The sequence below is a fragment of the Dromaius novaehollandiae genome, chromosome Z, assembly GCF_036370855.1.
Source record: "Dromaius novaehollandiae isolate bDroNov1 chromosome Z, bDroNov1.hap1, whole genome shotgun sequence".
NCBI lineage: Eukaryota > Metazoa > Chordata > Aves > Casuariiformes > Dromaiidae > Dromaius > Dromaius novaehollandiae.
The window spans coordinates 12,463,632-12,478,863 of record NC_088132.1 but is presented as its reverse complement, the minus strand read 5'-3'; the positions used below and the strand labels follow the sequence as shown (position 1 = coordinate 12,478,863).

General features: G+C 50.0%; 1 protein-coding gene across 1 annotated transcript; it reads left to right on the top strand.

The window, feature by feature from the left end:
• Window positions 1-6,616: 6,616 nt before the first annotated feature.
• KLF4 (KLF transcription factor 4) lies at window positions 6,617-11,103 on the top strand. The gene is made up of 5 exons (XM_064501461.1): window positions 6,617-6,987; window positions 7,071-7,188; window positions 7,302-8,181; window positions 8,262-8,426; window positions 10,019-11,103. The coding sequence occupies exons 1-5, from the start codon at window positions 6,983-6,985 to the stop codon at window positions 10,192-10,194; spliced, it is 1,344 nt and encodes a 447-aa protein (XP_064357531.1). The 5' UTR covers window positions 6,617-6,982; the 3' UTR covers window positions 10,195-11,103.
• The last annotated feature ends 4,129 nt before the right edge of the window (window positions 11,104-15,232 follow it).

The window sequence follows — 15,232 nt, the reverse complement described above, 5'->3', positions numbered from 1 at the left end:
CTCCTGCTTACCTCTTCCTATTTAGCCACATCACTTCTGTCCAAACTTGAAGTGATGGAAAACTGCCCGAACCTCTAGCCACATCCAACAGATGATTATCCCTGTCCCTAAAAAAAGTATGAGTTTGCATAGCTCTAGGTCCTGGATGTCAGATCCTGTTAGGGCCTTAGCAAGCAAATTAAACAGCCCATTATATTAAAAGAAGTCTTCCTTTCCTTTATGATCCAGTCATCTCTTCATATTCCCTTTGGCCATGACCGAAACAGAGTGAGAAAGTGAGCAAGTCTGATGAGGAGCCACGGGACCTAAACGACTGTCTTCACGATGGCCAAAGTTACAAAAGAATACAGAGGAGGACCAGCTCATCTTCAGATGATGAAACAAGGGGCCATGGCTACAAGGGCACAGATTTGGGCACAAAGAAGGTGTCATGCACTGGACGAGAAGCTTTCAGTCACAGCCAAATGTAACTTACAGTTTAAAATAACTTCTGGCACTGAAAACAAGAGCTGCCAGTATTGTGACATGTCCTGATGCATAGAGAAGTGCAGTCTTTGGGAAACAACCACACAAACCCTTTTAATCACCAGCTTTAGCCAACGAGTTTCCAGGCTATAGTCTCTGAGCAGAGAGCTGATTTAGTGCTTTAAATATGCTTCGAGGCTCCCTCTCTGTCTCTCTCTCTGTCTGGAGACAGCTCTACACTCCTAATTCAGCTGATGGGTTAGGTGCCCTCTGCCGAATGATTAACGCCCATTGTGTAAGACAATGGATTGTAAAGTAACATAGATTTTATCAATAGAGGCACTCTTTGGCAATCAGATTTTGGAGGGTAAAGTCACAGACCCAGCTGACAATGACTGTGTCTTCGCTCATGGGATGCCAGCATCTGAAATTATTAACTGGTGTAAATGCCCTCCTATATCTTAATTCCATATCTATTTTATCATAACCTCAGCCACATCAGTTCTTGTAAGTACCGTAACTGCACTGTGAAGAGTTTAGCTAACTTATGCAAGGAAATTTTAAAGGAGTTCAGATATAAATACTTTTGTTTTTTCTTTTAAGTTTAGCTGTATCTTTTCTCCACAAATGGATGGCATTATGCCGCTCATTAAAAAGAAAAGAGAGAGAAAATAAAAAGAAAAAGTTGTGAAAACATCAGTGTTGCAAAATCAGGCACACAACATTGTGTGCTAACAAAGTGGATGTACCAGAATTAAAGTTGTCCGTGCCGCCGTCTTTTGGTCCCTTTCTTGCATTACGAGATCACAAGCTACTTTCCAGAGGAGCTCTGCCTCACTCCTTGCTCAAGGTGGATGTTTCTCAGCAGTGGACAGATTTAGCCTTAACCTAAATTCCACCTAGGGTTTCCCATTGGCTTGGCATCCCCAAAGGCCTTGAGCCTGCCAGTAGGAAACACTTGGCATGAAGACTTAGGTGGAATTTAGACCGGCTGAATCTGGAGCCTAACGAGCAGCTTATTCCCTATTTTGTTTCTTCCTCATTGTGCGGAGTGTGGCCCCAGGCCTCAATTACTCCATGCTATTCAATCCCTTCTCTGAATGCAGCTTTATTAATTCCCTCATGTTTCCTCATTACGGGTTTCCGATGGTACTCCTCGCCCCCACATCTCCGTGTCCCGCACACACGACGAGCTCCACGGCAGCGCGCGGAGGATCCCCCACTGAGCAGCCGCTACCCTTAAACAGTTGTGCGGGTCCGGGGCGTCCGCTGTGCCGTGCCTCCCAGCAGTTCCTCGGGGCACCTGGCTTTCGTGGCATCCCCCTCTCACACCCTGCTTCCCGGGCAGGGTCCTCCACGGCAAAGCTTCCCTGGAAGCCACGGAGCCGAGGTCCTAACTGGGGACACCAAAACTGGCCTTCAGCGGTACCATCGGAGCATCGTTACGCAGAGCTGATGTGAAAAATCTGACCGTAGTTTCCAAATTGCTCTCATTAGGAGAGCAAGAGGCTGTTATCATACGGTAATGGACTCCTGCTGGTCCATTAACGCTGAAGCAGAGCTGGAGGCATTCATGGAAACCATGCTGAAGCCTGATATTTATTTTCAGAGCAGGCAGCATTGATCCTTTCTCTCAGTGTTACAACGTCTTTATTTCTGCTCAAATGACAGGAATATTTATCTAATCATTTCCTCTGCTGGATGCTGGTGCAGTGAAGTAACAGATGTTCTTGACTTCAGCACAGCAAATAATTTAAAAGACATCTTGGGTGAATCAGTTCTCCAGGTCAGTTTATCCATAACACTGCATGGGAGGAACCATGGAAAGATGGCAGAGGTGTTGTTTACTGTCCTTTGATTACCTAGCTCATTAGCACAAATTTAATTTCATATATTTCTGGTTAAATTCAGAAGCACTTTACTGCTAAGTTCTCTCTGCTTAGTCTTCTTGCAAATTCGAACACTGCACATTTATTTCTATAATTATGCACTAGAAGCAGCTATCTCCTATTTTCTAATTCTCTCATATCTTGCACCTTAATGTGTGTTTTGTTAGGAAGCATGTTATCAGTTCAGATTACATTCCTTAGAAGCACCACTTTTACTCAAACAAAAGAAACTCAGAGCTTAACTATGGAGAGAGGGCTTGCAATATCCACTGGCAGTGAAAGCCAAGTTCTCCTTGGTGGATGTTGAGACCTGCAAGACCACATCAGTTTCTGCAGTATTAGAGCTTCCTTATGAGCAACAAGCTGCTAGTTCTTACAAACATAAAGAAATACCAAACAGCGATGCGTGTCATCTTCCTGAGTCTGCAGGCAAGCCTGCCAAAGTCTTACTGCTGCTGTCAACTTCAGGGAGCACCAGAGAACTGAAATGAGTGAGGTTAGCTATTGCCATCACTCCTCCTCAGAGCTGCATGGATAAGAGAGGAGTAAGTGGATTTTATGCTGGTGCTGCCTGGGAAAGTTCTGGGAAGCAGAATCTTTACTAAGATTCATCATCTTTATTAATCAAGATTGCTAACTAAAGGTTACTGGTTAAAAGGGAAGGCAGACTGAACAAGAAGAGCCCAGAGCGGGGAAGGTGGGTAGATCTCTTCCGCACACATTTCCACAGCAATCCAGGCGCCTGGGAGGTGGGGTGGGAACAAGAGCGAAGCCCCTTCTCGCAACAGAAAAGAGGTTCCTCCAGCGAGACAGAGAAGTCAGGGATCTCTCTTTCTTGCCAGAGACTAGTGGACGGCAGTGTCTTAAATGTTCCAGACGGCCCATAATGGAAGAATCTGGACCTCAAGCAGTGTTCAGAAGCGTAAACTTGGTAGTAATCCCAATACCTAGCTTTTTCTTCAGAGCTAGCTCCACAGAAGGACTTGGGCTTCTCACCCACACATCATCCTATGTCCTCCAGGATATGCCAAATCCATCTCCTATCAACACGGATGATCTCTGGTTAGCTAACAAGCTGGTAGTTTCAACTTTTCTTGTTTTTCTCTGGCTCCTCCACTGGTTCTGGAAAAAAACCACAATGAATTAGCCTCATGCACGCAAAAAAAAAAAAAATCACAAGCAAACAAGCAAACAAACAAGGATTCATCCTCTTCACTGTGTGAGAGGGACTTTACTTGCAGGGACTTTAAGAAGGATGCTTACTGTTGAGTCCATGTTTGCACCGGTCCCACGGTGGGAGCCACTTACCTAAGTCATTGTTAGAGCTTGGGCGAACATCTCAATCCCAAGATGGGGCAAACCCGTTGAAACAATGACGTCTAAGCTAGAAACAAAGGCATAAGGCCGTGCTGTTTTTGAAACGACAGCTTGAAGGTATCTTTCCTTCCCGTATTTCTTTAGAAATATGGCGATCCTTGGATTGCATGGAAGTCGAATAGCTGGAGCCTGTGACAAACCCGAGGCGCTGCAGCACGAGGGCGCTGGCCACCCCCGGCAGGAGCTGGGAGGAGGACCGGCACCTGGGAGATGGGCGCCGATAACAACCTCCGCCACGCTGCATCTCGTGGGTGGCCAAAACCACGGACCCTTGCTATGGGGTGTTTCCCTCTCCATGATCCCCCATGGCTCTGCGATGGTAGCAAGACATGTCGCTGGATCTCTCTGACCCGTCTCATGTAGGAAAGCAAACTAACTTGAGCTATTAACAAGATTTTCCAAAAGCAGGTGACAGCAGATGTTACCACAGGCACTGCTGCCTTTCTAAGCACGTGCTCCTGTGATCTCAAGCCTAAGTGTATATATGCGCTCGCTACTGCTTGAAACCTGCCTGGAATTGCATATAGGCTATCTTCAGAAATGTGCCCTTTGCACCGTATTAATAATCCGTGAGTATAACTGACAACCAAAAGAGTTTTATTTCTGCTTTTGAAAAAAATAAGGTAACCCACACTCACAAAGGAGAAAAAAAAAGGGGGGGGGAAAGCTCAGAAGCATTTATGAAGAGTATGTAACACATGCTGGAAAACAGACCCCCCAAAAACAGGTCTCCCTGGGCACGGTCCAGGAAAGCGGTTTGGCGCTGGCGGCTCTGGGCTGTCCCACCCACCGACCGCGGAGTGCAGAGACCCTGGCTGTTGCTGCTGGCGGTAGTGCTCCCGATGCGGGATGCCCTTTCCTTGCAACCGACTCTCTTTGCAAATTCCTACTGCAGATAAGCCGCGCTCTTTCACCCGCTTGCTTTTTTTTTCTTTTTTTCCCCCGTCTTTGCGGTGTTTACGTGCTCAGGTGAACACCGCTCCCGCAGTAGCAGGCGGTGCACGGGGAAGAAGCCGTCTCCCTGCCGGGGAGGGAGGGAAACACACGGCCGTCCCGCGCGGCTGGTGCTGCAGCCGACTGCTCTCTATCCAGACGCTGCACAATCTGGAAAAATGTCACCGCACGTCCTGAGGCAACAGGGACACGAGCTCCGCGCAGCTTTCTGTCGGGGATGAAGCAATCCCTACAGCCAGCTTCGAACGGCACAGAGACGTGCTGCGCTCTGACTTAGCGGAAGGAAAGTTTTAGGGGAAGAAAAAGGTGCGGGGGGGGGGAAATTTGGAGAAAACTGAGAGTAAGAGGAATGATCGGCTGGCCAGAGAAGGCATGTTAATACACATCTGGCTTAAGAGAAACACGACTGAAGGTTGTTGTGCGGGCTGGGAATGGGTGGGCTGTAAGCAGCCCTGGGCTCAGTGCATTTCAGGACCATTAAAGCACATTCACTTTCATTTAAGGAAGGAAGAACAAAACTTACAGCTAGTGCTTAATTAGCAAAAAAACAGAGCGTGTTGACCTTCCCGCAGGATGTTCAAAAGCAGGTGGCTTACGGACGCTTGCAAACTCTCTTAAGCACCCCTGCCAACATCGGCACCATTTAAAACCAAGACTCGAGTGCAAGCGGACCACATCTTTTTTTGAAGTGAACATTCACAAGGTTTCTCCGAGACTGAGCGAGGAGGGAGGTGTGACCCTAAAAGCATTGCTCCTGGGTTTGGATGCTAACTCACGACGCGGCCGCCCCAGAGACCGAGGGAACGAGCCCTGGAGGAAACCAGAGACAGGAACGGCCGGGGTAAGGACGCCTCTCGCGTCCCTGCACGTCCGATCAGGAACACTCATATTTTCCCTTTGTCGGGCATATTCGGACATCTTCCCCAGCGTTTCCCCTTCCTCTCTCCACGTCCGTCCCCGCTGCACCGGTGGTGCCCGGTACATCTTCTGCCGAGCAGTGGACTTTGCGCAGGAAAAAAATAATCCACTCTCTGGTGCCAAAGCTATTAATAATTAACATTTATAACATAAAACTGGTAAGACCAGTTTGCTAAAATAAAGCCGGGCGACGTCGTTGCTATTTCAGCGCTCAGCGCAGCCCCGGGCGCCTTTGCGGGCCGGGCCGGGCGCGGGGCCGGCGGGAGGCGCCGGCTCGACGCCGCCCCCTGGAGGCAGCGCGGTTCCGCCGTTTTGGGGGGTTTTGCGGGAAAACTGGCAGCATCGCGCCGAGAGCGAGGAGCGCCGAGCGCCCCCCCCGCCAGCCCCCCCCGGGGGCCCGCGGGAAGCGGGGGGAGCCCCGCGCCGGCACCGAGCCGCGCTTTTGCCCCAAAAAAAAACCAAAAAGGGAAAGAAAAGAGGGGGAAAAAGAGAAAAATAAAACTTATCATTTTCGCGCATTGTTTTTCGCTGTTTCTGCGTGGATAGGGATCGCGGTCCGAAGAGAAACAGAAATAAGCTATTTTTTCTGTCCCGCTCCCCCCCGGGAACGGGCGGGGCGGGGGGGCGGGGATGGGGACGGGGACGGGGACAGGGACAGGGATGGGGAAGGGGGGGTCCCGCCGCACCCCCCCCCCCGGCCCCGCGGCGCGCGGGCATCCCCGGACGCCCCCCCCGCCTGACGTCACGGTGCGCGGCGAGGCGAGGCGAGGCGCGCGCGGGCGGCCGGCGGGGCGAGGCGGGGCGGGGCGGGGCGGGGCGGGGCGAGGCGGGGCGGGGCGGGGCGCGGGGGGCGGGGCGGGCGCTCCCTCCCCCTGCCCCCCCGGCCGCGCGCGCGCCCCCCCCACGTGTCAGTTTGTTTTCGCCGTCGCCCCGGCAACGGTGGGCGGGGCGCCGCGAGGTGAGGTTATAAGAGGGGCGGCGGCGGCGGGCGGCGGTTAGTGCCGAGCGGGGCGCGGCGGCGGCGGAGGCGGTAGCAGCGGCGGAGCGCGGGCCGGCCGCTCCCTCCCACCGGCACCTCCGCGCCCAGCCGTCCGCGCCGCCCGGCTCCCCCATGGACGCCTCTCGCGCCGCCGCCCCGCCGGTGCCGCGCTGCCGGGCGGCGGCCGCCGCCGCCTCCCCGCGGCGCTGCTAACGCCGGGGCGCGGCGCCCCCGCTCCCTTTTTTTTTTTTTTTTTTTTTTTTTTTTTTTTTTTTAACGCCGTTCCCGTCGAAGCGCGGAGCGGCGACCCGCGGCCGAGAGCCGGCGCGGCCCGACGGACGGCGGCCCCGCTCCCGGCGCGCACCCCTCCTCGGCGGCAGCGGCGGCGGCGGCGGCGCGGATGCGGTGGGTGCGGCGCGGCGCGGCCCCGCGCGGGTCCCGCGGAGCCGCCGCCGCCGCGGGCTGACGGCGCTGTGTCCCGCCCGCAGGCAGCCCCCCGGCGAGTGCGAGATGGCGCTCAGCGGCACGCTCCTCCCCTCCATCGCCACCTTCGCGGCGGGCGCCGCGGGCCGCGAGAAAGCGCCGCGGCCCGCGGGCGCCGGCAACGTGAGTAGCCCGGGCGCGGCGCGGCGGGCGGGGGCGGCGGCGGGCGGCGGGCCGGGGCGGCGGCGGCGGCGCGGGGCCGCGCCGCGGGCTGAGCCGTGCGCGTCTCGCCGCAGAGGTGGCGCGAGGAGCTGTCGCAGCTGAAGCGGCTGCCGCCGGCGCTGGCGGCGCGGCCCTCGGAGGTGCCGCCGCCGGAGCTGGAGGGCCCCGCCGGGCTGGGGCCGCGCCGCGACGCCGAGGAGTTCAACGAGCTGCTGGACTTCGACTTCATCCTCTCCAACTCGCTCATGCACCAGGAGCCCGCCGCCGCCGTGGTGGTGGCCCCCGCCGCCGCGCCGGCCCCCGCCGCCAGCCCCGCCGCCGCCGGCTTCGCCTACCCGCTGCCCCGCGCCGAGCCCGGCGGGCTCTTCTACGGCGGCGGCGGCGGCGGGCGCGACGGGGCGGCCGCCGCCGCCTTCAACCTGGCCGACATCTCCGACGTGTCGCCCTCGGGAGGCTTCGTGGCCGAGCTCATGCGGCCCGACCTGGACCCGGTGTACATGCCGGCGCCGGCCGCCCTGCCGCCGCTGGGCAGCCTGCAGGGCAAGTTCGTGGTGAAGGCCCTGGGCGACTACAGCCACGTCGGTGCCAGCCCCAAGAGCGGCCCCGCCGCCGCCCCGCCGCCCGGCTCCGACGGCCCCGTGGGCCCTTACAGCCCGCTGCCGCGGATGTGCCCCAAAATCAAGCAAGAGGCCGCCCCGCCGTGCACCCTGGCCCCGCCGCCACCGCACGGCGGCGGCCCCCGAGGAGCCCCCCAGCACGAATTCTCCCTGGGCCGCCCGCTGCCCGCCCGGACTACCCCCTCCCTGGGGCCCGAGGAGATGCTGAGCGGCAGAGACTGTCTCCCCGCCGCCCCGGGGCTGAGCCACCCGCCGCTGCCGCCGGGGTACCCCCCGGCCCCCGGCTACCCCGCTTTCCTGCCCGAGCAGCTGCCTCCCAGCACGCTCCAGTACCAAGGTCAGTCTGTCTGTCTGCCCGAGCGCTTTCGGCGGCTCGGCCGAGGCAGCCGGTACTCACTCCGCCTTCTCCACCTCTAGAGCTGATGCCGCCGGCGGGCTGCCTGCCGGAGGAGACCAAGCCCAAGAGGGGACGCCGGTCGTGGCCTCGGAAGAGGACCGCCACGCACACCTGTGACTACGCAGGCTGCGGCAAAACCTACACCAAGAGCTCCCATCTCAAGGCGCACTTGAGAACCCACACAGGTGAGACCCAGCGCGTGGGGTTGGCAGGCTGCCCTGGCGTGGCAAGGATGGGGTGAGCGCTGCGCGGAGGAAAAGGGGCAGGGGGAGCACGGGGAGAGGGCCAGGAGCAGCAAGTCCTAAGCTTTTTCCGCTGGGTTTCTGTTTGGGTGCAAAGTAATTTCACCTTCTGGTTTGTTTTTTTCTTTCCTTTGGCTACATTAAGTCCTGCGCAGTCTTTGCTTATTGGCTCAATGGTTCAGAATGACTCAGATGTAGGAGAGGGTGGGTTTCTTGCTGAGGCAAAGCATGTTAGCTCCTCTCTTGCTATGTGGCTAGCTAATTAGCAGGTAGTTAGAAGTCAACTGGGATTTGTTGCTCTAGATGGTGTTGGCCCACTTCTGAGAAAGGAGCAGAGCTCTGTCCAAATCTCCCTTTCTTTGCTCTTGGTTAAACACTGCCCATCCCACACCCCCTTGGCTTCTTCTAGTGCAAGAGATCGTGTAGCTGACGTGCCCTCAGCTACAACAGCCCACTAAAGTTTGACAGCTCTGCAAGCTGCTGTTCCCTTTCAGAGGAAGCACTGATAGGCCACTTGTTAATGCAGCTTTCCATTGTGTCCGTGGCATGAACAGAGTGCCCAGCCCTCACAGGGGGGCACACCTTCCGCTTAGCACCAGAAGAAAACAAGTTTAAAAGTTTGCCGGCTGTTGCTAGAATTCAGATAAAATCTGCCAAAGCACACATCCAAGCCCAAGTTTAAACTTTCACCTTGCCATTCAGTGCTGTACTGCAATAACTGTGCTTGTGAAAACAGGTATGTGATGCACAGTTTCACCAGTACTGGCATTTGGTAAGAGTGGTTGATTAACCTGAGAATTTGCATAGTTCAAAACCCAGGACTGTGGATTTGGTTCAAAACTTTTGCCCAAAGAGGAGGCAGGAAGGGGAGAAGTGATAGCGTAGTGGTTAGGCTACATCTTCAGCTAATGCCAGTGGGAGCAGAACCGAACTAATAAACAGAGCTTCCTGCTTGTCCCGAGCCAGTCAATGCTGTCTCCTGTATGTATAGGGCTGGGAGTGTATAATTGTTAGGGAAACTTGTCCTGCGGTCAACAGCAGTTTTGCTTTAGTGAAGACAGTAAGATTGAGTCCTTAATTTAATCAAGTTGAGCTAATCAAAACAGTTTCCAGCTGGTTTTTAATTCTTGAAACCTACAATTAGCTAAATCCATTATGTCTGCTGAGTTATTTCTGGTTGACATCTGGTTGTATAACATTACCCAGCAGAAACACACTCTTATTACCTGAACTCTTGCATTCTGGAGTGTTGGTATACAAGACAGACAGTGGAAATAAGCATTTCTCTGAAGATTTCGGTAGCATCAGTGTTTCATTTGCAGCATTATCTTGAAAAGACTGTCTCATTCTGCTAGTCTTTGTAATGTGTTTCTAACTGCTTCAGGATCTCGATTGCATTTCTTTGATTTGACCGAGGACCAAGTGTGTTATCGCTTCTTGAAAGCAAGGTGCTAGAAGGGGGGGAGGGGCTGAACAAAGACACGTATGCATCCTCAGAATACTTAATTGAACTGTTTCCTTTTTATTTTTTAAAGGTGAGAAACCTTATCACTGTGACTGGGAAGGCTGCGGATGGAAATTTGCCCGGTCCGATGAACTTACTCGTCATTACAGAAAGCACACAGGCCACCGCCCTTTCCAGTGCCAGCGGTGTGACAGAGCATTTTCCAGGTCGGACCACCTCGCCTTACATATGAAGAGGCACTTTTAATTGGAAGCAGTGGATCTTTCCCAAACTGCCGTAGAGATTCAGTATTTACAGCACAAGGACTGTCTTCTGCAAGAAGGGGGAACCCAGTTTAAGCACTACAGAGAATCATGGTGAAGTCTTCCAAAGAGTGGAAATAGGGATAATTGTATATGAACATTGGAACTTTTTTAATATAAATTAAAAAAAAAAAAAACATTGGGGTCAATGACTGGATCTTCTATCATTCCATCTGTAAATCCAACTTGAATTGTTTCCGGACTACAAAATGCCAAGAAGTGACTGGAAGTCACGGATATCAGGGTTAAAGAGACTGTGTAGGAGGGAGGGATGGGGATATTACATAGGGAAATAACATTCCCTTAAATTTTCTTTCAATGCAATATTAGATGTAAATGTCATCTTGTATTTTCCTTTTTTTCCTTCTAAAAGCCATTACCATGTTAAAAGAGGAGGAAAATTCAGGTACAGAACTATGTTTTTAAAGCCTATTACATGGTGCTTAGTGACTGTTGGTTCTAGAGGTACCAAAAACAGGAAGCCAAAGTTCTCAAACTGCTGCATATCTGACAAGGAAATATTTTTGTCTTCCGATCTCCAGTTATGACCTAAATCAGGTAAATAAACCTGGTTTATTTTTTAAAGAAAATAACTTTATGCAGACAGTCTGTAATGCACTGTGGTTTCGATGTGCAATAGTTTGTACAATGGTTTATTCCCAAATATGCCTTAAGCAGAACAAATGTTTTCTATATAGTTCTTTACATAATAAATATGTAATATAAATTTAAGCAAACTTCTATTTTGTATATTTGTAAACTACAAAGTAAAAATGAGCATTTTGTTGGAGTTTGTATTTTGCATATTCAAGTTGAAAATAAGTTTTAATAAACCCATAATATTTTATCTGAATGGCTATCCTAATTTTCTTCTGTGCATAGATATGCCCAAAGAAACCTTGTTTTTAAAATATTTTAGTGGCTGAATTTCCCAAGAAGGGGCCTGTGGACTGAAGGCTTTGAAAGACTAGGGCTGTATACTTTCCGTTTTGATGTAGAGCATAGTTTGAGGGGAAGAGTATACTGAATAGTTTTTGCTCTGAATATCAAATTGCTGCTTACCTCACCTGCATCATGAAACCATCATTTGCCCTTTTTAAGGTAACTCATTTGGAAATATTTGTCAGAGGAAGTATACCACTTGAGCATATTAGACTTTCTATTTTCAAAAAGAACTAATTCTAAGACTAGAAATCTCTTTCTATACGGCCAACTCACTTGGCCTTTTGGGGATGAATGGGTTTTGCTTTATTTTTTTCAGCTCCGCAGATAAGCTGGTATATTTATATTGCTTTCATGGGATTGAAAAAGTTAGCTGAGCAGCATCTTAAAGAGTAAAACTTGAACCAAGGAGAACACTTTGAGTGCATGCATAAAAAACTTTTAACAATAAATACATGGATTGTCATTAAATCTGAAGTTTGATCTGTCCTGGAAATTCAGTGAATTGGCAGTATTTGAAGACCCAAAATTCCCAGTAGGAGCCCTAGTATGTGTTTGTAATTTGGGAACATTAGCCATGTAGAGTTCTACAATCTGAGTAGCTGTACATTTAGGATATGTTGCTCTAAATCTCAGGTACCTTTGACTTCACTGACTTGACTGCAGTTATTGGAGCTTATTACCTACCTCAGGTAGTTACCATTTTTGTTGTAGTTGTCCTTAGGGACCTCGTTGCTCTAGATTCTTTGCAAATACGTAGCAATAATACTATTGCGACACTAATGCTTGCTGAATAGGACCTGTTTTTCACACTCCTCTTTGTAAAGAGAAGAAATGATTCCTCTTCCACGGTTTTAAAATGTCAGTCAGCTAGGAATTTGGATATACATTATGTTGAATAAAAACTGAGCATGGAAAAGAAATTACAGGCAAGATTCTTTCATATTTTTGCAGTTAAAACAAGAGTGGAAATATCAACTGTTTTTCCCCAAATATGCTTTAGGAATGCTATTAGATTTCACATTTTGATGTGTTCTTTATTTATGTGGTTACTGGTGCCACTTCTTTCCAAATCCATCTAAGTAACGTAATGGTGTTGAAAAAATTTCTCACCGTTTATCTCCTAGGCATGCCTTGTTCAATTGAAAGCTGTCTTTGTTGGTTTGGTTTATAGGTAACATGGGGAGTAGGGAATGTCTTGTTTGGTTTGCAAATAGCAAGTATTTAAAGCTAAATTAAAGTTATGAGTCACTCTTTATCTGAAGCTTTCTTTCAAGTGAAAACTTTTTTAAAATTAAAATAGTTATTTTTGATCTTTTCTCTTGTTTTGCCTGTGAGTTTCTCTTCTGGAGGAGAGATTCAAGGTCAAAGTTGCAACTGTCATGCCCTGTGTGCCTGACTCTAAGTCATGTCTCAGTAATGCTGGGACACACTTGAGTAGCTGTAGGAATCATCTTTGTCTATATGACTGCCATTCAAAAATGCTTTAAATCTGTGCAGAGTTTACATCCTAACACAGCTGTATGTATTGAAGTTTGAAGATTTCATCTGAGAAACTGTTTCTTTCACATTTCAAGTGTTCTGTCACTATAAAATCTCACACTTTTTATAAGATGCTCTAGCATTTGATGTGTATCTGTTAAAGCCAACTTTAGTTTCTCTCTGATGGTTTTATAGACCCTAGGTTTATAGTTGCACAAACAACAGCATTCTTGAGATAGGGTTTTTTTCTCTGACTTGAAAATAACTTTTTTTTCCCCTGATCCTAACCAAGCTGTCCTCGTGCATGACTTTCTTTCCAGAGCTAAACACACACAGTTGGAGCTTGGTATTTAAAAAGAAACGTTGCTGTTCCTTTAACCATTTCCAAAATGCTTCTCCTATACTTTTGGGAGAGGAGCCAACACAATTTTTGCCGTACAGCGTGTGCAGCCCACGAGAGGCAGTGCTTGTTCTTAAGGAGGTCTCTGGGGGAAATGCTGAAGTGAGCGGTTGTACTAGTTGTACTCTGATGTGCAGGTAAAGCTAAAAATAGCATGTCGTGTTAGCCACCTGTTCCATTGTGTCTGGTGTCCCGGGGTTGTAGGCACAAACGTAAATGGATGTGGCGGAACAATGTCTGCTATCGTAAATGTATCTCATAAAACATATGCAAAACACCAAGCAATCTTGTAAGAGTTATCTTGAAAAACAAGATTTGTTTAGCATTGGCTAAAGCCATATATGCGTGCTACTTTGCTCAGGCTTGGGTATCTAAAAACTAAATTTGGGTTTCCTCAGGGTGGCCTCCCTGATGTAGGGTGAGCACCTTCAGAGCTGCCTTGGAGCGCTCCTTCGGCTGCTGAAGGAAAAGCTCCGGAGGCAGAGAGTGATCTCTGCACTTGAACTGCAGCCATCCTTAATCCTCTTCACCCCTAGCCCAAATCTGTCTCAAGCACATTCAATGTGTGAAGATGGAGCTGCTTAAAACAAGATGACACATGTCTGCCTGCAAAGTGCCAAGTATTCAAAAGTGGCACTGGAATAAAAATCTTCTCGGAGCCGCAGCGCTTCTGTGCACTTGTCTGCTGCCACACCGCGGAGTGGAAGTTCATACACTTCAAACTCGTGTTGCTTGTGATCTGTGCAAATGCCTTCAGCTTTCCCTCGTCACGTGAAGCCGTATTTTCAAGGGGGTTGCTCTTCCTCCATGGAGGTTACCAAATCCTGCTCACTGCTGCAGTCAGTTGTGAATCTCACAGGGATTTATATTAAGCTGATATGAATCAGTGAATCTCATTCCCCTTCTTTTTAATAAGGGGAGATCAGAGACTCCCGTGGTTAATCACCCCAAGTGCTAACGGTTCAGCTGAATTAGTTTACACAGGTTTCCTATGGGAGTGTGCTAGACATCCGAGCCTGCCTGCTTCCACTGAAGTCCCTGGCAAGCACTTCAACAGCATTTGAGTGCAAGAACTTCCAAATTAAACCAGTTATAAACCAGTTATAAACTATTCCTTTCTGGCTTTTCCTTCTTCCTATGCATGATTGGATTGTTTGATTTCAAGCAGCAGGAGAGTGGGAACGTGCTGCAAATGCGTACAGCGTGCACAGACCAGCAGTCACACTGCAGGAGTCTGGCAAGGGCCTGGATATAGCAGGAGTTTTAGTCAGAGGAAGTAAAACTAAGGTACAGCGGGCAAAACTCACACAGAGAGGAACAGGAACCGCAACAATAACAGTAACAGCAATGCGTGTTGACCTGCGCTTGCCAGGAAAGCTCCTTGGACTAAATAATTGTATTCAGGATCTAAGGACACAGTGTCAGAGCCTAAGTAGAGGAGCACATATGTAAAAGAGGGGAAGGCCCATCATTGACCAAAATTTAATAGAGGTCACATGGGCTTCGAGCCATGAGGTAACACACTCACATTCCCCTGTGTGCAGTACACCTGGCTGACTCACATTTTGTCTGACCTTTGCTCCCACAGTGACTTAGTGAGGGGACATTATCATTACAGCTGACAGCCTTGACACCGAGTGCCGAAGTCGTCTTGGAGGCACGGAAGTCAGTGGTGGTGTCATCTCTGTGGCCTTGTTCACCGCCCTGGCTGCAGATAGGTATCTGCTGGACTCCTTTTCACCTACGGATACTTACCTGTGAGTCCTCAGGGCTGGAACCTTAATGGTGCAAAAGACAGGAGGAAAAAAGTGTTATGTGTTTTATTAACATTTCTCCTCTATTTAGAGCATGTGGGCTATACAGAAGAGAAATGGCCTTCATAGCTGATCCTGCGAGGTATCTGACAGCTAGACCTTTTCCCTTCTCTGATGACTCCCAGGCTCTCGGTGCTGTGACAACTTTGGTAACAGAGATGGCGATTTTCACATGAACCTGGTCAGCTCAGTGGTCAGCATGGCGACCAATTTATTAATAAGCAGTTTTAGGGAAAATGCCAAACTCCTTTCACTCAGAAGCTTGTATGAGCTTCTGAGAAGGGTAATCATGTGCTGCTATCACCTCAGCCATCTTGCTGCAACTCTAAAAAGGTTTGCATGGT

What these genes read in the sequence shown, in the direction of transcription:
- KLF4 (XM_064501461.1), top strand. An exon ending in CAGCACGCTCCAGTACCAAG is followed by an intron (nt 8,182 to 8,261) that starts GTCAGTCTGTCT and finishes CTCCACCTCTAG; the next exon opens with AGCTGATGCCGCCGGCGGGC. An exon ending in GCACTTGAGAACCCACACAG is followed by an intron (nt 8,427 to 10,018) that starts GTGAGACCCAGC and finishes TATTTTTTAAAG; the next exon opens with GTGAGAAACCTTATCACTGT.